General features: G+C 33.1%; 1 protein-coding gene and 1 long non-coding RNA gene across 3 annotated transcripts in view; both read left to right on the forward strand.

The window, feature by feature from the left end:
* Positions 1 to 26474, forward strand: part of LOC133176650 (interferon-induced protein 44-like) — a 62811-nt gene that overhangs the window by 26234 nt on the left and 10103 nt on the right. Inside the window, exons 3-5 of the mRNA XM_061311750.1 lie at positions 3599 to 3796; positions 4132 to 4278; positions 6767 to 6938. Of these exons, the coding sequence (XP_061167734.1) occupies positions 3599 to 3796; positions 4132 to 4278; positions 6767 to 6938 (517 nt within the window). The remainder of the gene's footprint in view (positions 1 to 3598; positions 3797 to 4131; positions 4279 to 6766; positions 6939 to 26474) is intronic.
* On the forward strand, positions 13735 to 25121 carry LOC133176653 (uncharacterized). Of its 2 annotated transcripts, none has more exons than XR_009719509.1 (4): positions 13735 to 13872; positions 18615 to 18764; positions 22067 to 22232; positions 24685 to 25121. It is a non-coding gene; the product is annotated as an uncharacterized LOC133176653 (long non-coding RNA). The 2 variants fall into 2 exon arrangements; XR_009719510.1 differs by lacking the exon at positions 13735 to 13872 and adding an exon at positions 17553 to 17625.

The following is a 26474-nucleotide window of genomic DNA, read 5'->3' on the forward strand; positions in this document are numbered from 1 at the left end:
CATGCATTAATTGAAAATTTAAAGTGTAGAAAATTGGATTTAAATAAATATTGTTCTATCAGTGCTGTTTGTGCTTATTTCACTATTTGTTTTATCAACACAGACATACCCCCCCCCCCCCCCCCTTGGACAAGGTGAAGTTATTTCAAAGAAGCAGCAATGATATGTAAAAAAAGTGTAGATTCTTCAATGATGATGATCATTGTTTAAGAGCACAGGATACAAAAATCTCAGACTAAAATAGTTTTTTAAAGAAATTTATTCAGTGTAATGGAGATGTCGCGGTGTACAGAGGAAACGCGGTAGACTTCTTTGCAAATTCTTGAATCTGGAATAGAAAAAAAGTAATCAACATTAAAACAGGTTCAGAATTTAATAATCATGTATTCTATATAAAAAACGCTGTATTTCCGTTAAAGGTTTAAAAAAAATGAAAAAAGGTTATATTTTCATCGGTATATACAAGTATCAAGAGTTGTCTTCCCGCAAATTGTGCCCCTTATGTGACTGCAGAGTTATTTCCCTTGTAAGAGTCCTCTGAGCGTTTGAAATTAGAGTTGTCCTTTGAGGAGAGAGTGGGGAGCGCAAAAAACTGAAAAGTGCAAGGGCAAAACGATGGTGAATTGAGTTAAACTTAACAGGTATTGCTTTATTTTCAAACAGTTTCTCGGAAAAGTGATGCTCATTTGTTGAGAATTTCGTATTTAATTTATAATCAAAAGGTAAAGGTGGAAATTATTGAATTTTGGGGGGCACTGCTCGTCTTTTCACTTGATTTATAAAAATATGCAGCATTTACACTGTATGAGCATTGATTTTCTTTAATTTCGAGACATTTCGTAAAAGATAATAAAAAAATCGGTAACTAGAATACTGGGCTTGCCCTTGCACTTTTCATTTGAAATTGAACCTATGTTTTTCAGGTAAGAATTGGTCACCTTGACCAGTGGAAGTCAGGTGTTTGACCTAGTTATATGCATGAGTAAGATGAATCCTTGTAGAATGTGTATGTAATAAAATATGTCAAATGGCATCAAAGTATGGGGTCAAAAATTCTTCTGTGCGTGCCCCCCTGTTTCTCGCTGTGTTAACAAGCCTTATGTTGCCTTAACTATACTGCGAATGTTGAGGACGATTAGATTTCTTAGTAAGACTTGTCACGTGATGTGGCAGTCACGTGATTCTAGCAAAAATACCTGAAGTATTGAGGTCATCTATAAATTCTAATATTGCAAGGGCATAACAAAGTTAAAAATCTAAGTTTAACATATAATTATTTTCAACACTGTTTGTAGTTTGTGAAAAGTGCTGCGAACCTATATAGATTCTACTATCTAATTGCTAAAATTACATTTGTTAGACAGTATGTTGAATATTTTGCTGGTCAAGTACATTTAATATACTTAGATATAATTAATTCATTTGCAAGATTTCAACAGGTTCGCAGCACTTTTCAAATATCTTCACACTTCTTGAGTTTATGTGTAAAAGCTTGCCATAATTCATTGAGGGTATGTCCTTGCAATATATCGATTTATTACGACCCTTCTTTTACCCTTCAATGAATCTGCATACAAATATACGACAGTATCGCTTGTATAGGGAATGTACGGGAAGTATATGAATAAAATCATAAAACCGACATCGCATCCAAGTTAATGGCCTCTTATATATCTACAATTTATATTTTATTTGATTACAAAATACATTTTTCATTGTATAAATATAACTTGATCCGCCTCTCACTGCATACAAACTGCGTCAAATTTTCCGATATGACGTCACATTGACAAGTGCATTGCGATCAGTGAATTGTTTATATATTGATGTGTGGGATTTAACCAACGACAATAATGCATGCACTAGTTAGTATTGATGTAGTTTAAAGGTATTCATAAGTTTGAAATAGCAAATAATTTCATTTTATGGTAATTTGAAGAACTTAGATTTTGTGTGATGTCATAGTAAGCATTTCCCGTATAAATTAGGCCCCGCCTCCTTACTGCAGCCTTAACTGTGCTGCGTAAAAGAATTGTATTTGATACATGTAGAGTATTATTTTGCCAAAAGTACGGGGAAAATATGACGTCAATCAGAGACTTGTTAACGTTAAGTTATTATGACGTAACAATAAACGTTACCATGAGTATATTGTAAAACATCATGAAGAAGAAATGAAAGCGCTTATGTTTTACTCGTTCTCTGTGTTTTTATATGTTTGAATATTTTTCATATTTATCACCGACCACTGTGATTTTTCTTGGATTTATCTATCTATCTATCTATCTATCTATCTATCTATCTATCTATCTATCTATCTATCTATCTATCTATCATAATGTATATATATATATATATATATATATATATATATATATATATATATATATATATATATATATATATATATATATATATATATATATAAACACAACACCGAAATAAACTCAACCGGTTTCATTTTCAATCTTCAGGAGTTTGACAACATATAATTGCTTAGTTACACATAAATACAAAATCAACATTCTTACTGTGACGTCAAAAAGCGCTAATATTAATTTACGCATTGCCAAAGTTAATTATGACGTCATGACATAACGTAGAAATTTAGTACGGGAAATTAAAATTTTCCATACAAATTATACAGTTATATATTGCGGGAAAAAGTATATATTTGATACAAAATATAATCACGTAGCATTTAAAACAGGTTTATATCTGTGAGTAAAATTTTTTTCTTTGGTTTCACGTTCTTTTCTTTGGCATTCCTTCGAAATTTGTACAAGGGAAAAACGGTAAAATTGGGACTTTTACTCTTGGCAGAGTTTCTAATATGGTCCCTAACGGGGGTACACTGGTATTTTGTTTCCCTTAATTGCTGTCGGTGTACGGTCATTCTGTGTCTTAAGGTGTCTCCTGTCTGACGGATATAATTTTCACCGCAACAGGCAGGTTATCACATAAAAATATTGGAACTAGTGCACGTCATGGAGGTTTTAATATTAAATTTACTTCCGGTTTTCAAGTGTAATGTAGATCCTTCTGTCAGGTATGGACATGTACTGCATCTGGAATTGTTGCATTTATTGATGATGGGTGGTTCCTGGTTGTTACTGGAAAAAGATGCTCTGGTAAGGGTAGATTTAAGAGAAGGGCTTTGTCGGTTGCTTTTGATAATCTGTGAAGTATCTAATGTTTTTTTTCATATCACAGTAAGAATGTTGATTTTGTGTTTATGTGTAACTAAGCAATATGTTGTCAAACTCCTGAAGATTGAAAATAAAACCGGTAGAGTTTAATACGGTGTTTTTTTTTTTTTTTTGTTTTTTTTGATATACGACTACGTGTGTGGATTTATATTATATATTTCTGGTATATATATATATATATATATATATATATATATATATATATATATATATATATATATATATATATATATATATATATATATATATATATATATATATATATATATATTCAGTACGATTATAGCTATAAGTATATCTGATTTAGACTCGCAAATTTGGACACATTTTGTCTTCTGTCATAGAAAAAATGAACAAAACAAAAAATAGCAGACAAAATCTTTTTAAAGACAATTCAGAAACAAAAACAGTCTCTCATCGACTACAATCCAGTGGGAGAGGCAAACGTATCTGCAGCAAACATTCTTCTGATTGGTCAAATTGGCGCGGGAAAGTCCAGTTTTTTCAACTCTGTCAACTCCATTTTCCGGGGGAAAATTACCAGTAAAGCTTCAAGTGGAAGTTTTGAGCACAGTGTGACAACAGCAGTATGTTAACTTAACAATTATATTACGCACATGTACTTAACTTTGACAACGGAAAATTTCCATAAAATGACAATAATTTTTTTTTTTTTTTACCTAAAGCAAACATCTTATTTTACTAACATATATACAATGTACTTGTAATAATTCCGAGTATGAATTAGTATTTTATATATATATATATATATATATATATATATATATATATATATATATATATATATATATATATATATATATATATATATATATATATATATATTAATCAAGCGTATACAAATCATTATTCATTTTCCAATAGCTTCATTTTATTAAAATCATTATACCTTTTATTTCAGTACAGACAATACAAAATCAAAGATTTCAAATCTGGAAAGTTCCTCAATTTTCGTCTATGTGACACAAGAGGCTTAGAGGAAGAATTTGCGATGGATGTTCAAGAAATCTCCTTCATTTTGGACGGAAATGTCCCAGATCGGTACCAGGTTTGTTTTTCATTTTTGTTTTGAAACATGAGGTTCGCTTAAACCTCTGCATGATGATTTTGTGCAGCCTACAGGAAAATCCCTATTCCGAAAAGCTAGAAGTGTGTAGATAGTGTACTTGAAAGTTCATTCTTTTTGAAATTCTGTGATGGACCGTTTTGGTAAGTATAGTCTGTCATTGAGTGGTATCACTTATAAAAGATATCACCTATTCAGCTTTTGAATTGGTGATACATGTATCCCTCATTCAAATAGGTGATATCACTTACATGTATTTTATATGAATTGGTGATATGATATCACTTATTTGAATAGGTTATTTATATCACCTATACAAGCTATATATGAAATAACAACTGCTCCCAGGAATATACGTGCACTATATACATTTATCCTGTACAAATGATAAGGAAGTAAAAGTTCGGTGTCTTTGTACATGAATAATAATGAAAGGAAAAAGTATCAATAAATATAGCGTAACTGACTGATGGTGAAATGATCATAATGACTTCAAAGGGATCGATAAAAATGTTATTTTATGTTGTCTCTAACTATAACACAGCTTAAAAGATCAGCGCTATATGGCAACGCACTTTGAAATAATTACACACTTTGAAAATTTTTTTCCAAGTGCGTTAAATTTGAGACAAACTCAACGCACTTTGAAATTTTTTTCAAAGTGCGTTAAGAGTGTACATCAACATTTTTTTACCACGGAGACACTTAACACACTTTGAAAAATACGTATAAACAAAAATTCTGGACTTAGATTTTAGTAAAAGACAACATTAATTTGTTATATTTCTTCCAAAAAACTGATGAATTGGTCTACCCTCATCGAGAACGAAGAGAAGACAGGTAGAAAGTCCCTCAGCCCAACTCTCTATCTTTCCTACACAAATACATGTATTTACATAACAGGTATGACATTGATATCATTTCTCTCAATAAATTTGAGTTAACGTAAAATAGATGAAAAAATTGAGATAAGCTTTCCTGAAAAAAAAAATAAAATACACGCCCTATTATTTTAAAGAAGAGAGCTGCATAACCTTTATTCAAAATGTATCCACAATGATTCCTCAGAAAAAAGGCATTTACATGGCAATTAAAACATGCTATTTGACATGTTTAGCGTTTTTATGATATCAAACTACAAATTTAGAAGTAATCTGACTGCATAACTTTTTTGAGAAAAAAGTTTTTAGTGAACGAGGTAAAAATTTCAGTCGAGTGAGTAATGTGGCTAAGATTTATTTTCTTACTATCAAATAAATGAGTCAACCATTGTTTCATATATGTTCACAATAGATAGATAGATGAATATGAGAGAGAGAGAGAGAGAGAGAGAGAGAGAGAGAGAGAGAGAGAATTTTCATGGTATGGAAAAATCATAATTGCTCCCTTTTCCCTAAGAAAAATGCGATGCTTTAAGTCACTTATCGACATCTACTGAGCTTATTAGAGACTAGATAAAATTTAAAAAAGAAAAGAATAAAAGTAATGAAACTGCTAATAAACAATCATTCCTCCATTATTTCTGAAAGACCTATCTCCCTTTTATAACAGTTACAAGAACCTTTGGAAACAAGACAACTCCTACAAATCTTTAAAACGTCTATATCTCAGATCCTGACGTCATCACCGAAAGTTGTCCAACCAGGTTCAAACAATCAATTATCATACCTAAAATTTGCAAGAATATTGACCAAGCCGTGCACATTTTTTTCAAAGTGCGTTTATATGGTCGATATTAACGCACTTTGAAAAGAAACATTTTTTTTTCAAAGTGCGTTAACGTGGTCCCAAAATTAACGCACTTTGAATATTGTTTTCAAAGTGCGTAATTTTTCAAAGTGCGTTGTAACAGTGCTAATTTACTTACATGTAGGGTCAATCGAAATCTAAATTGTTTTTTTTTTATTGACCTTTTTTGTGTACATGTAACATACAAACAGATTCCTTTTCTTTTCATTGATGCTAGATTGTCTTGAAGAAGGGACTATTCATTATTTAATATAGTAAGAAATGCAAATACGTGATATTACTCATTTGAATTTAAAACGAATAGGTGATATCACATACTCAATTCGATATCACTTTACGGCAGTAAATTAAAAAAAAAACAAAAAAAACAAAAACAAAAACAAAAACAAAAAAAACCGGCGCCTCATTAAATTTCGCTGCTTTATATAAGATAATGAAAGTAAAGTCATCCTAATAATGATGATCTGGATTGAATTTGGTTCAAAGATATATATTGAATATAGCTCAGCAACTCAAATTGATTGATAATTTTTTTTTCTAACATTTTAAATGTTTAAAAAAGTTTTTTTAAGATGGATTCTTACTGAATTATTTTCTAATCCTTCAATGATTTGCGCGGTTTTTTTCTCTGTGACTTTAAGAATTGAATAAAAGATTTCAAAAGAATCTTTATTGGTTGTTGCCTAGGAATTTCTAAAAATAATGACTCTTTCCTTTGTAGTTCAATCCAATGGTTCCTTTCACCTCGGATACACCTGATTTTATTAAAGACCCTGATCTACAGGATGAAATTCACTGCGTGGCTTTTGTGATAGATGGGAGTACTGTCGACGTTCTGCCTGACAAAGTTCGTAAACAGATGAAAGATCTACAAGTCAAATTAAATCAAAGAAGTAAGATATATTCAGAACAGAGAAGATTGACAAAAATGCTTGATACTTATTTGAAGATAATGTGTGTGTGTGTGTGTGTGTGTGTTGGTTTCACCGATCTCCCGAGGACTATGGTGTGAAAAAACACCTTTATTCCGAGGACGTAAATTTCTTCCGAGGACTTTTTCCACGTCCTCGGAAAAAAATTGCTTGTTTCGTCACAAAATATCGAACTACATCACGTGGTGAAATTTGGTGAAAGTCCTCAGAAGAATAGTAAGATGTGAAATTGTGTTACACCATCACACACTTTTATCGTCTGCCATAACACACATTTGATATTTTAGACGCGCGCTGATGCGCGCGCATCCAAACAGGATATTTCCGATGCGCACTGATGCATGCGTATAGGAATGGCGGAAATGATGAAAAGTCTTGACTTTTACGTCTAAATATGTAAGTATTCACAGTATATTTACTAAACGTTGTTTTCATTAATGAAAAATAAATAATCTTAGATAAAAAGACATTTAACACAGAATTTTAATGCTAGTATCTGTACTTACATGTAGATGTAAACAGATAGGACATACACGAACATTAATAGGAAAAGACATAAACAGATAAATGATAGATCTCATTTGACTACTTAAAAACGTGTAATTGAGGAAAAACTGTCAATGAAGAAGGGGAAATGATAAGTACGGAAAACATATGTTTATACCATGTTCATTTCTATGAGCCTTTCAGGTTTTTAGGTGACATTAACTTGTTGACAAAACGCTTGCTTATAATAACCCCCCCCCCCCCTAAAGATTTTTTTAAATGACAAAACACTTGTACAAGCAATGATACGTGGCACTGGTTAACTTAATTCACACGAATTAAGGTAGGTTTATTAAAAATGGCAGTTTGTAAATTTAGAATTTACAGAGGGAAAAGCCAAAATTACTGAAAAGGGAAACTAAAATTTCGATCATTTATCTTCACATGACAATCTTAGATTCCTCACTTTTTCATTGTAGAGACTTTTTATTTGGAATCGAAAACAATACATAGTTCCTTTGACATAGTTTTCAGAAATGGAGCAGTAGATTAAATTGTTAAAAAAGTAGCATGCATGCAAATCTTTAATTTATGGAAAAGCAAAATTTAAAAGAAATATTCTATTCTTTTGGAAAAACATGATTAAGTTTTATGGGTCTGAAAAGCAGTGGTGATCAAGAAAACAAGACCAACCGTACTCAGTATTTATATCTTAAGAAACTTTCAGAAACTTATAAATGGAATATTAAGGTAATGGATTTTGTTTATATTTGTTGTTGTAAAACTCGAGATTAGTATGAATACTTTTGCACACTTCAATTCATTTAATGTTCCTTACCTTTCATCTTCAAAACACAAAACTGATCTCCATGTTTGTTTCACGTTCCTTTGAGAATTTTTCACTCATATTAAAAAGCCACCACTTGCCGGTGGAGGGCTGCAAATTTAAAACTGTACTCAGTACTCATGGCTTTTGAGCAGTGAGGGATCTTTTTCATGCCAGCACTTACTGCGACACAGGACCTCAGTTTATAAGGTCTCCTCCAATGACCGGTCTCCACGTTCTGCTATGGGATTTGAATCCACAATGTAAGGATAATCTTACTCTTCGACTCGTCGCCCGCATGGCGCAGTGGTTAGAGTGTCTGCTCTAGAGTCGCGGAGTAAGGAGTTGATCCTTATGTCGCGGGTTCGAATCCCACTGTGGGATATGGAGACCGGTCCTTTCGGATGAGACCGTATAAACCGAGGTCCAATGTCACAGTAGGTGCTGGCAGGAAAAAGATCCCTCACTGCTCAATGGCCGTAAGTGCCGTGTATAGGACAAAATTTGCAGCTCTCCACAGGCAAGTGGTGGCGTCTCCATATGAGTGAAAAATTCTCGAGAGGGACGTTAAACAACATAAAAACAAACAAACAAACTCCTCGACTCTAAAGCAAATGCTCTAACCATTGCACCATGCAGGTGACTTTGATCTCCATGCCTCAGAGGAAATGACTTGATAGCCTCTTATAGGAGTAATTGTCACTGACTATATACAATACCTATGTAGTCACATAAACCAAATACTGCTGCTCTTTGAGACATAGTTTATAAGTCTTATATAATGCACTTAAAATAAGTCAAGATTCCAAAGAGTTTCAAACATCCCATTCATTCAAAGAGTTAAAAATAATCAATACCTCAGGAAGTTTCGACAATTCTTAGATTTGAAAAATATTTGCTCAAATTGAATTAGATTTCATATTTTATTCTGTTTATGTCAAACATGATGTTCTAATTATTATTAACAATTGATTTCTCTCCTTGGTAAAATGATTTTTTACTGTTTATTTAACGAGAATTTTTTACTCATGCTAAGAAGCCACCACTTCCCTGTGGAGGGCTGCAAAATTAGACCTGAACTCAGCACTTATGGCCATTTATATTAGCAGTAAGGGATATTTTGTGCAAACACCTACTGCAATAAAGAACCTGCTTTATATGGTTTCATCCAAAGGACCGGTTTTCAGGTCCCACAATGGGATTAAAACCCTTGAAGTAAGGATTAACTCCTTACTTTGCAACTCTGGAGCAAAAGCTCTATACTCTATGCCACGTGGCGACTGGTAAATTGATAAACATGCACTAAATATGTTGACTCTACCACAGGCCTCTATGTGACCTCTAAAATTTAGGCACCAACTGGCTCCTTATGAAAAAAAAAATTTAGTCACCAATGCAAATTTTTAGCTGCCAGGTAAATTTTTCTTAGGCACCAATCTAAAAACTGATATTAGTCAATATTAGAGACATGTCAAATGCTTCTTTTCGGCTCTTTCTAAAAAAAAAAAAGCCAATTTAAAATGGTCGCCAATTTGGCGAATTTTAGAAAAATTTTAGGCACCAATCATAATTTTTAGGTGCTATGGCGACTTAATTAGTCGCCAATTAGACCTATACCATATATCGCATACCCTGTAATTATTTTCACTATCTGCACATTTTTGATTTTTTTGCCTTTACAAATCAACTTGGTTATAAAGATACATGACTGTATAATTTTTGTAAAACAGCTGGATTTTTAAGTTAAATTTCTCTTGGTTTAAAGCTAAGAAAACTTAGATATCATAGCTAAAGGACTGGTTATTAAGTGACAAGCTTAAGTATTTCTGACACATTTATTCTATCCCCTTTAAAATTACTATGGGGCTATAGATACAGGTTGGTCATGTGATCAAATCCCATGGAATCCAAAGGGCTTTATGGTAGGTAACAACATATGACTATAGTCCCATAGATGATAAAATATTATACTTTTTCATGTTACATTTTGCCCATATATGAAGCATTAGAGTATTATAAATTGTGTATAAAACATTAATGTTTTTACTTTGAATTTCAAATGTCAAGCGTCACCTGTGTGGCGCAGTGGTTAGAGCATTTGCTCTAGAGTCGCGGAGTAAGGAGTTGATCCTTACGTCGTGGGTTCGAATCCCACTGTAGGACATGGAGACCGGTCCTTCGGATGAGACCATATATATCGAGGTCCAGTGTCGCAGTAGGTGCTGGCACGAAAAAGATCCCTCACTGCTCAATGGCCCTGAGTACGGAGTACAAGTCAAAATTTGCAGCTCTCCACTGGCAAGTGGTAGCATTTCCATATGAGTGAAAAATTCTCGAGAGGGACGTTTAACAACAACAACAACAACAACAAAATCAAATGTCAAGCTAGAATAAGAAACTACAGCATGAACTATTGACCCTTTTTAGTCATTCATAGTTATAAATGAGTCTCCTTGAATCCTCAGGAGAAAGCACTGCAATTTTAAATAAGTGTTTATTTTCTAGAAACTTTTGTTTGTGCAGGTGTATCAGATGCATTCCAAAAGTGTTCAGTCACTGAAAATTTAAATACAGTTGAACTTTGGTATCTCAAGCACTGATAACTTGAATACCATGGATATGTCAAAGTTAACTGGAAGCCCGAACCACTTATTTTTTAAGAAATTAACACTCGATATCTTGAATACTCCTATATCTCTAAGTTTTTTCAGTTCCAACCCAGTTTATACCGTATAAATTGGGTAGCTATTAAATTCATTCCTTATAATTTAATTTTCATTCATTTGGTGTTAGAAAATAAAGATGATTGTCCTTAAAAATGACTTCAATTTGTTCAAAATTTGAATGTAACGTCAGGCGGATCGATACGTTTTTGACGCAAGACATTGTGACGTAAGCAACCTATTTTATACGATATAAAGTAAATTTTTTATCCAATCAAATACAGCGTTACAACCAGAATTAAATTATTTTAAAATAATGAGGTTTGACTGTGCATGTTTCTTATTTAGCATTTGATGAATTTCATATGAATCACCAACAAGTTTTCACATTTTGATGCAAACTTTTATAGTTCTAAACAACCAACCACTCATTAATCAATTACTACATATAATTTAAATAAAATAAATTAACAATTAGTTAAAAGTTCATAATTATATACATTTTACCAACTCTTTTTATGTATTCAACTACAAGATATTATATACATAATTTAAATAAATTTAAATTGATCAGAAATGTCAAAATGGAAAGTTTGAGAAACCTGGCTTCATTTACTGGACAGTACTGAAATTGTAGAAAAGAAGTTCATTCATTTATCAATTTTATGATTCGCTCTAGGAACAGATCAGAAAATATGTTTCAAAAATAGGTAGTATCTATTAAAATAATTAAAAAATCAAAGTGAAGGAACACTTTAGCATATGTGCCTGTCTGTTCATCTATTAGCAATCATACTAATAAATATACAAAGCTGATGTATCAAGATAATAAATGCTACTATATAAGTGAAGCATTTCAAGTAAATCTATTGGTTGTAACCATTATAGCATTTTGTCGTGTTAAACAGAAAAAGTAATCTAACTATGAAGTAGCTCCCAAGTAGTCCATGTGCAAGTACTTCCAAGTTTCTTTGTAACAACCAGTTTTGTACCCATTTTTGCAGATGAGTAGGGCAGTATACATGGACCATATTCAAAAGCTTTAGAGATATTTATGAAATAATGAAAAAGTTTGGTAAAATAATTATAATTTCATTGCCTCAATTGATATAATTCATGTTTCTTTGGATTGAAAAATCTTTATATAACCTTCAATAAAAGTCCTTAATTATTTCTTATGTGTCTTAAAACATGAGATCTGATTGGTTAGCAAGTGGGGTGTAAATTTCCTTACACCAAGCTAAAGCTGGGGTGGGGTGGGTGGGGTTAAATAATGTGACATCACAATGAATAGTTTCTATATCAAATAAACACCATGCAACATGATGTCATGATGTATTGAAGCATGTAGTAAATCAATAGTTTAAAATATTAGTGGAATTGGGTTTACAGAGAAAATATTATGTTATATAGGAAATAAAGATTTGTTATCCAGGTGTAATCAAGGGTGTACAAAGATTTACCTGTTAGCAAATAAAACCTATCACTGGGTCGTATTTTGGCTGACTTGCTTCATACCAATTGTTAGGCCTTTGTTTATATGCTAAATTTGACTATCGAATATTCCATCTACTTAATCAATACATAGGGCTCACAGTGGGTGTGGCCGGTCAACAGGGGATGCTTAATCCTCCTTGGCACATGATCCCATCTCTGGAATTTCAGGGGGTCTGTGTTTATGCAGTGTTCAAAGATTTGTATTGTTTGTAATTTTTATGAAATAGATCACTGTTCATTATCTTCTCTTTTTCACTCATATCCATACCCAGCAATCATGACCTTTTGACTCCAGAATCAAGAGGAATCATCCTCTCCACTGGAGTAGAGACTGATCTAAAAGCCAATTTGAAAGCAACTAAATCATAGACACAAATTTTATTTCTGATGTACACGTACCCTAAATTAAATTAAGTGACTATTGTCTCCCCAAAAATAAATACAGGGACCCAAGACTTTATCTTTAAAATAATTAAAAATTCTTTTAAACAATGTATAAGTATTGCACAACAAATGTAAATCACATAACACATAAATATGCATAGACATTTAACACATACAACAGGGTGACTGGGCTATGTGTATGTTTAAGGTGTGCAATAGAACATCTCCTATGACACGATACAATATTTTACAAGATGGTGTGTATATATCGAATAAATTATGTGATATTTTGTTAGTATATTACTATATAGGTCTCTGGGTATATTGCTAAGAGAGTACCCCTAACATAGAATGAAATGCAAGTTGGGACCCATGCATGTAGTTTTCTCTTTTATTTAATTAGACGCATGCAATTTCTTCACTTTAAGAGCATATTTTATGATTAAACAAATGTCATTTCAAACTTTACCAGATATACTGTAATACAGTGCCCTACACTCAGTCAGTGTCAGTATGTGTACAGGGTGATAAAAAATACATTATCAATATTGCCATTTATCATGTTTATTTACCAATAATTTCAAAACTTTTTAATTCTGTATTGCATACTTATGAAAAAATCGTGACGATACTATCATCAATTACTTGCAATAGGATTAATCAATAAAATAAATGAATTGTGCATTTCCGTCCTCAACACCATCTTTCTTCAGCATCGACTGATACGAGGTTCGACATGGCAATTATAAATAAATATTTATCTTTTTTATTCCGTCTTCAAATGCTGTACAGCTGGTCTGAAAAAATGTGATGGATTACCAGAGGAAATAAGATCTGATTTATTAGAATTAAATGTTCTGTATTTTAAAAAAAAACGGGTTGGCAATTTACGAAACAATAGTGGGTCGGGTTATTTAGCCAACCAAAATGGCAGTACAGGCTCCGACCGAGGACTGAGGAAGCTTAGGATGACTAATAAGAATGGTTGCGGCGAGTGTTTTGTTGTGGAAGTATTAGAAGAATGTGTAAGAAACATACGGTTAGTCGCCTAAGTTCAAATCTATCAAATTCAAAGTTTTAATAAAAAGATATCTACAATTCTACACTTGGACGATACACTGATACACAATCATTTAGCTGGTACAATCACTAGTGGGGTTAAAAAATAATTTAATTCATAGTTTAACTTGCTGTAATCCTTGTAACAACAGTAAGGCAGTGGAGATACCAAACACCAAAACCAAAAAAATATAAAACTCATTTTTTGTTTGCACTGCAATAGACTGGAGTCATCTGGAAGAGGAAGTAGTCGTAGATAGAATTTTCTAATCATTAAAATGATTAATGTGCTTCAGACCCGGTTTAAGAGAGGTGTGATGAGGGCTCGTCTGGAGACGCAGTTAGATTATTTAACTAATTTAAAAGTAGTTCGTGCCCCAAAGCTATTAAAGAGTTTTAAGACCGCGTTACAACATCCTGATGACTAAATGCACCCTCCTCCATCACATTAAAACCCAAGAGGATTCTTATAAATTTATACTGGTACATAAACAAATTGATTGAAGAAATGCCCATGTAGAAAACGCATGGTTTTTTCTCGTCAATGTCATAGCATTATACTGGTGGATGAAACTTGACATATTAGTATTGATAGAATACTTCCAATTACAATTATTTGTTTTTAATTTTAACCTAAAATCATTAAAGTCATGACTGTATTTGTAGACCCCTACAGTTTGGGGTATTTCGAATCCTGTGTGTACATGAGAGCAGATGAATAAAATACACATGCTGCACACTTGTTATATTAATTTTACATGTCAGATGTACACTCAATTTTTAGACAGGACCAAACTTTTACTAGTCAGTGTCGATCAGACATGCCTTATAAATGTTAAACCCTGTGTCCGAATGCATAAATATTTTTAACTTGTCTGATTCTGAACAGATTTAAAGAAATTTGTTGAACTTAATGAAGGCTAAATTAGCTATAAAAATAACTGACTTATTTAGATTTGTGTTATCATGAAGATAGAAATATTAATTGCGCTCCTCCTCTCATTAGCAATATTTATCGAGGTATAACTGAGCGTTAAAGATGGAAAATTTATGCTATGCTACAAGTACATATTTTAACTTCAGTATCTTGAATCGTAGGATATCACAAAGTTTTTTCTAGGACCCATTAGGTTCGATGTTTATATTCTACTCTAAAATGCTTAAAAATGAGTTTTTATACTACTAGTATCATTTACATTTTTGAAAAACATTTTTTAATAATTTTTTTTATCATGATTTTATCACAAATATAGTTTCACTATATATACCATGAAGAATTCACATCACATCAGAAACAGTTAATAACAAATGCTAGAATCAAATACAACAAAACAGAAACAGTTGTAACACCCTCTTGATCATCCTCGTGTGCTTTTATGCTACATATTATAATAGCTTGGGTTTGAGATTTAATGCTGTTGGTTGCTAAGGCAAATATAAACAAAAAATGGGACAGAGTTCCTGGGCTCGACATTGTATGCTCATCCACTTGTCCAGTACATGTACCAGTAAAATTTTTCATGAACAAGTGATAATGACTGACCACTTGTCCGATTTGACAAGGGATATTTTTCTAGGAAGAATTTTTTTTAGCTGAGCATGAAAACTTAAAGAATTAAAATTTGTTGTCAACTTTTTATCGGAGGTTCAAAATGAAAACATGCCATGCATGCGGTTTGTAAATAGTTAAATGTTGAATGATCCTGCTCGTAATAATGATGGCCCTGGTTGTCAAACTTGATCAGGAACAATGTTACTATGAAACTTGTCTGAAATATCTGATGTTTTTCAGGCATTTGTCACAATTTTAATTTTAATATTTAAAGTACCAGGAAGTTGACTACTTAGAACTACAGTAACTTTGAAACATGTACTTTCACTGAAGGAAATTTGGGTTTTTATTATCTGGCAAGAGAGCTTTAGCAAAAGACAATTTAGGCTACAAAGAGTAAGCAAAAGAAAGCAAAGAAAAATTTGAAGTCATATAGTCAGCTGTTTCTTGTTGTTACTATTTTTCTTTCATACATGTAATTATATAACATGATTTACATCTACTTTAGGATAGGATGATACATTTTAGTAATTTGCAATAAATGTGTCCACTCAAAATCTCAAAAACAGACTCAATGAATGTATTATAGACTATTGTAATGTACAATATTTTTTCAAATTGTTAAATAGGTCTTTTATGAAATATTTTTATACAAGTAAAAGTTATGTTCAGACAAGTAAATTTCACAATCACTTACTTCGAGGGTAACATGCCAGAATATTTTCCCCAATTGTGTCACCCAATGTCGAATGCATATCTTGTCATTTAATTATTCAGTTTTATTTATTTTAATATATCCAAAAACATTATTGCTTATGTAATTGCTAGTCATGAGGACCCCCTGGAGATAAGCCTATTATGGCAGTAGATGGGACTGAAAAAAAAAACCCTTTGAGAAACAGATAATTGAGATTTCAAGAATAGAGGGTAAAGTTCATAAACTCACTGAACTTGAGCACTTAGACATATCCATGGTATTTGAGAAAGAGTTTTAAAAAACATAAGTAAAACTGTCATTAACAATAAATTTTATTTCTCCATTTTTTATTTTAGCGCACCTGAGCCAAAGGCTTAAGAGAGGTTTTCTGATCAAAATTTGTCTGTTGTCTGTCACTGTTGTTGTTGGAGGCGGCAACATAAACTTTTCACATTTTCATCTTTTTCTCCAGAACCACTTTGCCAATATTAACCAAACTTGCCACAGAGCATCCTTGGGTAAAGGAAATTCAAGTTTGTTCATATGAAGGGCTACACCCTCTTTCAAGGGGAAATAATTAAGAATTGTTGTAAATTTAATGGCATCTTTAAAAACATTTCTTCTCAAGAATCAGTGGACCAGAATATGAAAATTCTCTGAAAGCTTCATTACTTAGTGTACATTCAGGTTTGTTTAAATCATGACCCCCCCCCCCCCCCATTGTAGGGTGGGGCCACAATGGACAATCAAATTTTTACATATGAATAAATATACATCATCATGTGTAGTAAAAAAAAAAGTAGAACAGCAAGGCCATAGTGACTCGGGTGAGCATTGTTGCCCATATCCACTTGTTCTTTTTACAGGCATTTTTTACTTTGACAAATTGCACTTTAATAATATAATTATAAGCTTAAATTGGATAATATTTTATTAACCATAACATTGTTAATCAAACTTTGGTGAAACTGTGAAATTAACTTGTCAAATGACTAGAAATTTCTTACTGAATCTAGATATGGATATACAGTTCTACAACATTTAAAATTTTACTGTGGCTCAGCACACATAAACAAAAATTTTTGGAGATCAATAACATTTTGTCGAAATCAAAGACAAAACCAAATGCTTGGGTATTTATTTACAAAGTTTGATTTGTTAATTTTTTACCATATGAATAATTTACCCCTTTCTTTCCAGTAGACCCTTGTTATGCCATGCTTAGCTTAGAGCCAGGAATAGCAAATCAAAATGAACTTAGTCAGTTATTGTTCTTTGTAGTAAGAGACAATTTCTTTTCAGGTTTTCTTTTTCGGTTTCTCATTTTAGGCCTACAGTATTTATTTTTTACTCAAATATTAGGAATATTATACTTGTGGGCAATCAATGAATTTAAGGAATACTCTTTTTTTAAGTGCTCATGATGCAACTTCCTGGATGGTGTGTAAACTGTTTATCAGCATGTGAAATCCACATGATTGAAGGTATCTTACCTATCAATAATATCAATTTTCTCTATTAAAAGCTGCATAAGGAATTATTTTATTTCTGGTCTCAAATTTTTGTCCAAGCATCATTCATTTTTTCTTCATCTTTTATCTAGTGAGGGTCATATTAATTGATTAATTTAATCAAGGTTTTATAGTAAAATATAGTGAATTATTTTCTTGTGTATGACTTTTAAAGGGGCATAGACTCAGATTTGAAGTTAATATTTTCTAAAATTTTCGACTAGATCATGACATATGTGTGGCTATAGTATTTCACGCAGAAATATCATAAAAAAAACTTATTTTACCTGGAAATTATTGAAACTACGAATTTAGAGACGCATTTGATTGACACATCCTTGCACTTTCACAAAGTAAAACTTCATCCTTGATACTTAAAAAAAGTAGAAATTTTGTTGTGTTTTAGTGAAAAAAATTAAAGATAAAATCCAGAAAATTCACAGTTGAAATGTGAGAAAGCAAAACCAACTCTTCAGTATTGTCAGTCCGTGCTCAGTGATGTGTGCAGAGTTTAACAAATTGAACACACCCAATGGAACGTAAACTGTTTTGTGTTCAATTTGTTAAACTCTTCACACATCACTGAGCACGGACTGACAATACTGATTAGTTGGTTTTGCTTTCTCTCATTTCTACTCTTAATTTTCTGGATTATATTTTTTTTTTATATTTTTTCATTAATATGTATCAAAAAACCTACTTTTCTTAAGTATTAAGGATGAAGTTTACTTGTGAAAGTGCAAGGATGTGTCAATCAAACGCATCCCGAAATTCATAGTTTCAATAATTTACAGATAAAATAAGTTTTTTATTATATTTCTGTGTGAAATGCTATAGCCACATATATGTCATGATATAATACAGACAATTTGAGAAAATATTTCAAAATGTCGAATCAGTGTCTATGTCCCTTTAAGAGTAACAGGTAACTTCACTTTAGAAAATAATTTTTCTTATTTCAGGAGAAGTCTTCCTTGTTAAAGATCAGCAACGGCAGATAAACAATGCATGATGCAATCTGCTCACTAAAAAGATTACACCAATACATGTACATCCCATGACATGTATTTCTACCTATCACCTATGTAACCTTTGTCATGCTCTTCAGAGAGGTAAGAAAACAAAATAATTATGAAAAAAAAATTTGGTAAAAGCGACGCTTAGAGATCACTTTACATGGTGTCTGTCTGTCTGTCACACCCTAGATCCTGAGAACTGTAAGAGGAATGGATTTGATACTTTGCACTTGCATTGCTTGGCACTTTGGCTTTTGTAAAATACCATATGCAGTCAAACTCGTTTACATTGAAATTTAAGGGACCTTGAGATTTATTTCAAATTAACCGAATTTCATTATATCTATGTGCAATGAATTACATAAAAAATGTAGATACAGTTGAACTTCATTATCTGGAACACTGATATCTTGAATACCATGGATATGTCAAAGTGATTTGCTGTCCCAACCACTTATTCTTTAAGTATTTTACCCTCGATATCTCGAATCCTCAGATATCTCGAAGTTTTTTCTCGGTCCCTTCAAGTTAGAGGTAACGAGGCTTGACTGTACAGTAAAAAAAATATGCATGTGAGAATTCATATTTTTTACGTAATATTACATGCAGTGTTTCAGAAATGTACTTATTTCTATTTTTCAAAAAAGTCCTAATTTTTTTTTACTGTTATATATTTTTTTTTTTTATCTGTGTTAGAAAACTATCAAGACTATTTATACACGAAAAAAGTTCGTCCTGAACATTGCCGCATAGATGCAATGATTTGTCAGGTTCGAATCTATAGAACAGCCCTGTCTCATCAGCATTGAAAACATATGCTTCATATACTTCAATTCAAGAAGTTTATTTTCCATTTACTTAATTACAGTGGATTTATTTACTCCGGCACTTTCTCCACTAGGGCTGTGTCAATATATTGATTAATCAATACATATCGATATTCAGGAATTTATCGTATCGACAAACTAACTTCCAATACGTATTGGGCAGACAGTTTTTCTTATAATTCTGTGAAAAAGTTGGGAATTTCAGTCACCAAAGATAATTTTTAACTGTTTTTAATTTTAAACTGGTCAATAATAAAATAAACATTAAGGAGATAGCACATCTTAATTAACTATTGCAAAATTCATATACAACTATATTTTAACATATTAGTTTTTCAGTCATTAAAAGTTTGAATTTGAAGTGTTCTTTGTAAAGACAGTGAGACATATGAACTTCCAATTTGGTATTAAAACACCCAGTTTTTATCAAATTTATGCATTAAATGATTTACAAGACCTTTTTGCTAGACTTATTTAAGAATCCAATATATTGCATATTGCTTTATAAAATATCTTATCGAAATATTTTGGTCAATACACAGCCCTATTCTCCACACACCAATGTACACATGACACCCCTGCGTATTTTATCCATGTCGGTCTTAATGCAGTAGTTAGAAAATAAAAATGGCGACTAATATGTTCCGGTGAGAAATGCTCAATGATTATTGTTTTATTTATACAACACATAATTAAATTTGTACAGGTCCACCAACATCAAATCACCTGTGAAAAATTAACACATGCTAGACTTTATATACAGTACCGACCGGACACAACCTAACACCAGAGCGAACCCAAAGTGCACCCCGGGTTCGCTTCCTGGGTTCGCTCGGGGTCCGCTGCGGGTTCGCTTTCAGAAAATTTGGGACCGCTCTGGGTACGCTTCGGGTTCGCTCTGCGTTCGCTCGGGGTCAGCTCTGGGTCCGCTAGAGCGAACCCGGCGTTCGCTTTCCGGGTTCGCTTTACGCACTCATGCGTGAAGCGGACCCCGCTTTAATCTTGCCGCCAGTAAGCCCCGCCCCTTGTATATTCCAAATATAGTAGTGAAATCGATCATTACTGTTTTTATGGCGATCGAAACATGTACATGTAAGTGACAATATGGGGAACGTTGATAAATTCTCGAGAATTTCACCGTACATTCGACGTAGAATTATCACTTTTATTTTTCTTAACTTACAAGCTAAGTATCTCTCGAAAGAAAAAGAAGAAAAAGGGTGTTAAATGTATTTTCGATGTATCGGATGGAGTGAAATTGATAAGAGTATCTTAATAAAAAAAAGCTTTCAAATTCATTTGTTTACATTATTCATGCGTTTTAAAATAAGTTGGAACTTCCAATTGTAATTGCAATTGCTAAATCGTAATTTAAATGTTTGAAAGACAAACAACTGAATTATGATCTTATCTATGAAATACCTGAGACATACTGTACACGTAAAATGCTCAGTCTTCATATTTAGCAGTTTACATTTAAGCTAGGTTGTCGTCCATTACATGTATATGTAGGTCGTGATAGTCACTAAAAATTCTCATACAGTGTAACCTGAGTTTCGTTTTACAGATTATTTATAATTTACTTCCATGCTATAAATCATTGTTTTATAAGGCGAGTTTAACGGAAGACTTAAAAATACAACAACAATCAAAAAACCAAAACAGACAATCAAACAAAAACTAATATTTGGTCTACTGATAAGAATAAATTATTTTTTTAAGTTGTTTTCAAATACATGTAAATGATCATTTGAATAGTTTGAGTTCTTTACTGGTTTATGACCCCATACCCTCCCCCCCCCCCCCCCCCCCCCCCCCCCGCGCCCCACTACATACATGTACATACTGAAGCGGCATGTTAACAAACAAAATTCTAAATGTTTATAAATAAATAAAAACAAGAAAGAAAACAAACAAAACAAGAATTCAATAACTGTAAACTCGCATGATTAAGTAGATGAAATTAAGATAATAACGCCCGATGTTTGTTTTTTTTTTATTATTATTGTTTTATTTCGATGATCCTCCCACCCCTCTCCGTACTCGAATTGTTTTCTATGGGCCGGTTGTAGCGATTTTAATTTCAAATAATATACAGTGTTCTCTCTCTCTCTCTCTCGTAAAGCTATTTTACTGACTTTTAGCATTCAGGTGACAGCAAATTACATGAACATGTACTCTTCATGCAACGTACCAAAGAACTGTGACGTTTCCAAATTCAATTAAAAAAAAGATAATTAAATTTCTTATTGATAACGTGCCCAGACCAGGTACATGTAACTTAAGGTGCATCGAATGTAGGGGGAGTACATGTATATTCTCAGGTATACCGTGACCATGGAGACAGTATACATCCAGCTAGCAAGTGTCAATTAAAAAACCCACCGCAATTGATCTTAGAACCCGCAATATCTTAGTAACAGGTCAAAGGCAAATTTTCTTTGTGTGGATTCTTTTATTCTTCTCAGAAATGTGTGGCTGCTAATTGAGCCATAGCTGTCTGTTTTCTTTGAGAATCAAAGAATTGCAGGAAGTCTTTTAGGTTTTCAATGAAATTTCCTTGTTTTTCAGATAATCTGTATAGAGTGGCACCTTAACCACCACTGGTGAAATAGAAGATGACTAGTGGATGGTCATCACTTTGCAGCTCACTTTCACTTTCTGCAGCCCATCTCTTCTCATTCACAATCATTGTCTTTGGAGGAATGGTTGCAGTGCAGTCCTCATGGCTGGGCAGGTAACTTCCTTTCCTTTATTTCTCAGCTTTCACCTTTCTTACAAAATTTATTTCCATAGAACACTGCTACAATTTTCTTCCTCTAAGAACACAGTATATGTCACTTGGGTAGCAGCTTAGAATTGGGTTTTCCCAATGGCACTGAAGGTGGCATTTTTGTATTGAGCATCTCCTTCCACTCTGATACGTGTATCAGGAGTCCCCATTTTTCATTTAGATCCTGAATGTTCTGTCTTATATTCATCATGCTGGTCTTCTACCCCCACAATAAAGGTTGGGGGAATATATAAGAATCAACTTGTCAGTCTATCGGTGCCAACTTGTTGGTCATTGGAAGCTCAAACTTGGTACAAAGAATGTTTATGACCTGTTGGTGTGTCAAGATTTTGACCCAAGGTCATTCCGGCTAGTTCAACAGGGTTTGACACTAAGGCATGTTTGACCCAGTCTAGTAAATGAGTGGTCCAGTCGTGTAAAAGACCAATTGGTCGTATTGATAAAATAACTGTTGAACCTCCATTTCAGTCCTTCAAATAAATAATCTAAAAACTTTTAAAGAAAGGACAAGGTATGGTAATGCCCGAATCTGGTCCCTTGTTTGATGTAAAAATCAGAACACAGTTAAAACTGTGATAGTTTGTAGGTAAGAATTAAAAATAATGCTTGTTTTAAAACCAGCACTAATTTTGATTCAAAGCTTACATGGAGGCCACAAGAGGGTGTAGAAGTAGGTTATTTTCCAGAATTTCCTCAATTCTGGTTGAATTTCATCAAATTTGCAGGGGTTTAAATATATGGTAGCCCGATGCCCGGGGCTAGTCAATTTAAGACTCGGGCTAGCTAATTCAGATGTAATGATAGTCCATCGGACTAGCAGAATGGGGAAAAAATCTCAACAGTTCACTTTCACTTTTCTATGTCGAGTGGTTTCATTAGACTGAGATGTACATTGTAGTTTAATTTGTTTCTCTCACCACAGCCTTTAAAACTTTTACATGTACTTGTTATGTTTTCATTTCGCATGAAAAAGTTGTTGGGCTAGTTAGTTTGAGGTTTGGGCTAGTAATTTTTTACAGGTCAATAGCCCCTGGGCTAGTGGGTTTTCCAGGAAAATTTAAACCCCTGATTTGAGATACTTTTCACTTTGGGAAATATAGAGCACAAGGCTGCCTATCTGAGATTTTTATACATAAGATGCATCTGATATTATTGTATGAAATATATAAATTTGGTTGATAGGCAAGCTTGTGCTCTATGTTTTCTGAACCAAAATGTGCTGTAAAACCAATGAAAATTTGCATAAAATGAGAAAATTTGGAAACTGACATTTTTTCCTGACCTTCCTGTGGCCTCTGTGTATCCCATAACTTAGAAACAATACTCAATTTATGGCAGGGGTGACAGCAGGTTTTTAACTGAAAAACTGTTGCAACATTCTAAAAGACACTCCAAACCAGGGGCCAAAAAGGGATCTTAGCCTATCTTATCCTTTCTTATATGTTACATTGTAAATGGTCATTGCTCTGTAAAGAAAAAATCCCCACATGACCCAATCACTATTTTAAGCCACAGCTGTTATTAACAAGTCGAGGGCAAAACTACTTTTGTTCAGTACAATGTTTCAATATGATGTAAATAGTTATGTTTAGTATAGTTTTAAACTAATTTATTAATATTAACGATAATTATTTTATGAAAGTTTGTTGAATCTTTAAGGCTTATATTGCTCAAATGTCCTGATGAACCCGACTTGATTGGCGGGATCCCATCAAACAGTCTGTCAAAATTCAAGGTCACTGACAGAAATGATATAAACTTCTTGTCCAGGATATCAGTTTGCAATGGAGAATCATTGAAGCTCATTCTTGGTACAAAGATTATTGAAGACCTGAGAGTGTGTCATGACCTTGGCCCATGGCAATTCTGGCAAGTTCAAGGTCACTGGCTTAAAAGGTATAAAACACTTGTGTAGGCTGTAACTTTGTAATGGAGAATCATTGGAAGCTCTTACTTGCTACAAAGATTGTTTATGACCTGGAAGTTTGTCTTGACCTTGACCAAGGTCATTCTGGCAAGTTCAAGGTCACTGGCAGATAAGAGATAACATTCTTGTCCAGTCAATAACTTTGTAACTGAGCTTTAATTTGCTACAAAAATTTTTTTCTGACCTGAGGGTCATTGTTACAAGTTCAAGGTCTCTGGCAGAAAAAATGTAAGTCTATTATTTTGTATTAATGGAGAAAAATTGGATGTCCATATTTCACTCTTAGATTAATCATGTCCAAAGATCTGTCCTTTTTTTACCAAAGTCATTTTGGTAAGTTCAAGGTCACATTTACACATTCTGAATAAAAGAATTGCAGCAGGGTTATAACCTTATTATTTTGTTAGCTCGCTCACAGCACCTTTAGCTGACATAAGTGATGTAATAATTTTTCTCACTTTGTTTCAGGTCTACTGCATGTTGACAGCTGATACTTGTTCTCTATTTACTCCAAGAGGCCTACTACATATTGTACGTCAGTTATGACTGTACTCGTGCTGGCTTCTATGATGTTAATTTCCTTTACCTGCACTGCGTTAAACTTGGTCAATTCTGTTACTGTCGAACACCAACAGATGAAAATAAGATTAAGCTGATCCTGCCAACATTGTGACATAAGCGGTCCAATGTCCAATATCTCACTCTGCAGTCAAACATCATTTTTTTTATGAACGCTCAGTAAAACATTGGAAATGTTAGACTTTTTTAGTATTGATTTTTATAGTTACATATTTTTAAAGTAATAATAATTCTTTTTATGCCCCCGGATCAAAAGATCCCAGGGGTATATTGTTTTTGTCCTGTCTGTCTGTTTGTCTGTTTATCTGTTTGTCTGTTTGTCTGTCTGTCTGTTGTCAACTTTAACCTTGCCCATAATTTTTGATTGGTTGGAGCTATGACTTTCATATTTCACATGTGTATTTCTTGTGACAAGACCTTTCTTTGGGTACCATCATATTTGACCTTTTGACCTTGACCTTGGAGTTTGCCCCAATTTTGCAAAATTTTATGAGACTTTAACCTTGGCCATAACTTCTGAACAGTTGGTGCTTGGGGTTTCAAACTTCACATGTGTATTCTTTGTGACAAGGCCTTCCTTTGGATACCAACAACTTTGACCTTGACCTTGGAGTTTGATTTACTTTTGAAAAACTTTAACCTTGGCTATAACTTTTGAACGGTTAGAGCTAGGGCTTTCATACTTTACATATATAATCCTTGTGACAATACCTTCCTTTGGATACCAACCACTTTGACCCTGCCCTAGGAGTTTGACCTACTTTCAAAAAACTTTAACCTTGGCCATAACTTTTGAATGGTTAATGCTAGGGCTTTCATACTTCACATATGTAATCCTTGTGACATCACCTTCCTTTGAATACCAACCACTTTGACCCTTTGACCTTGACATAGGAGTTTGACCTACTTTTGAAAAACTTTAACCTTGGCCATAATTTTTGAATGGTTGGTGCTAGGGCTTTCATACTTCACATATGTAATCCTTGTGACAAGACCTTCCTTTGGATACCAACCACTTTGACCCTTTGACCTTGACATAGGAGTTTGACCAACTTTCGAAAAATTTTAACCTTGGCCATAACTTTTGAATGGTTGCAGCTAGGGCTTTCATACTTCACATATGTAATCCTTGTGACAAGACCTTCCTTTGGATAACAACAACTTTGACCTTGACCTTAATGTTTTACTGACTATTAAAAAACTTTAACCTTCGCCATAACTTTTGAACAGTTGCAGCTAGGGCTTTCAAATTTAACATTTTTTATCTTTTGGCCTGGATTTTGACTTGCATTTGAGAAACTTTAACCTACGCCATAAGCTGCCATACGGGGGCATCAGTGTTTCACAAACACATCTTGTTATTGATGCATGTTTAAGTATGCAAAAATGAACATTGATGATATTAAAGGTGAGGTATTTATTTGTGATTTCTCTTCTGAATAAAATTTTATATCAATAATTTATGCTCTTGTTTATACAAACCGCAAATGAGGCTTTCTATTCATTAGGAACTGGACCCATAATTACTTCCTTAAGGAGGAATGCCACACCAAAATTTAATTCCATTGGTCTTAAGACATCCATGTTAAGGAAGCTCTAAACACTAATGAAAAATGCTTTTTGGGCTTTGAGAAAAATATATCATATAAAGGTGCACATATTCAGTGTATCAAGTTCAT

Source organism: Saccostrea echinata, unplaced genomic scaffold, assembly GCF_033153115.1.
Source record: "Saccostrea echinata isolate AGI-Se365-2 ecotype Australia unplaced genomic scaffold, CSIRO_AGI_Sech_v1 ptg000080l, whole genome shotgun sequence".
Classification (NCBI taxonomy): domain Eukaryota; kingdom Metazoa; phylum Mollusca; class Bivalvia; order Ostreida; family Ostreidae; genus Saccostrea; species Saccostrea echinata.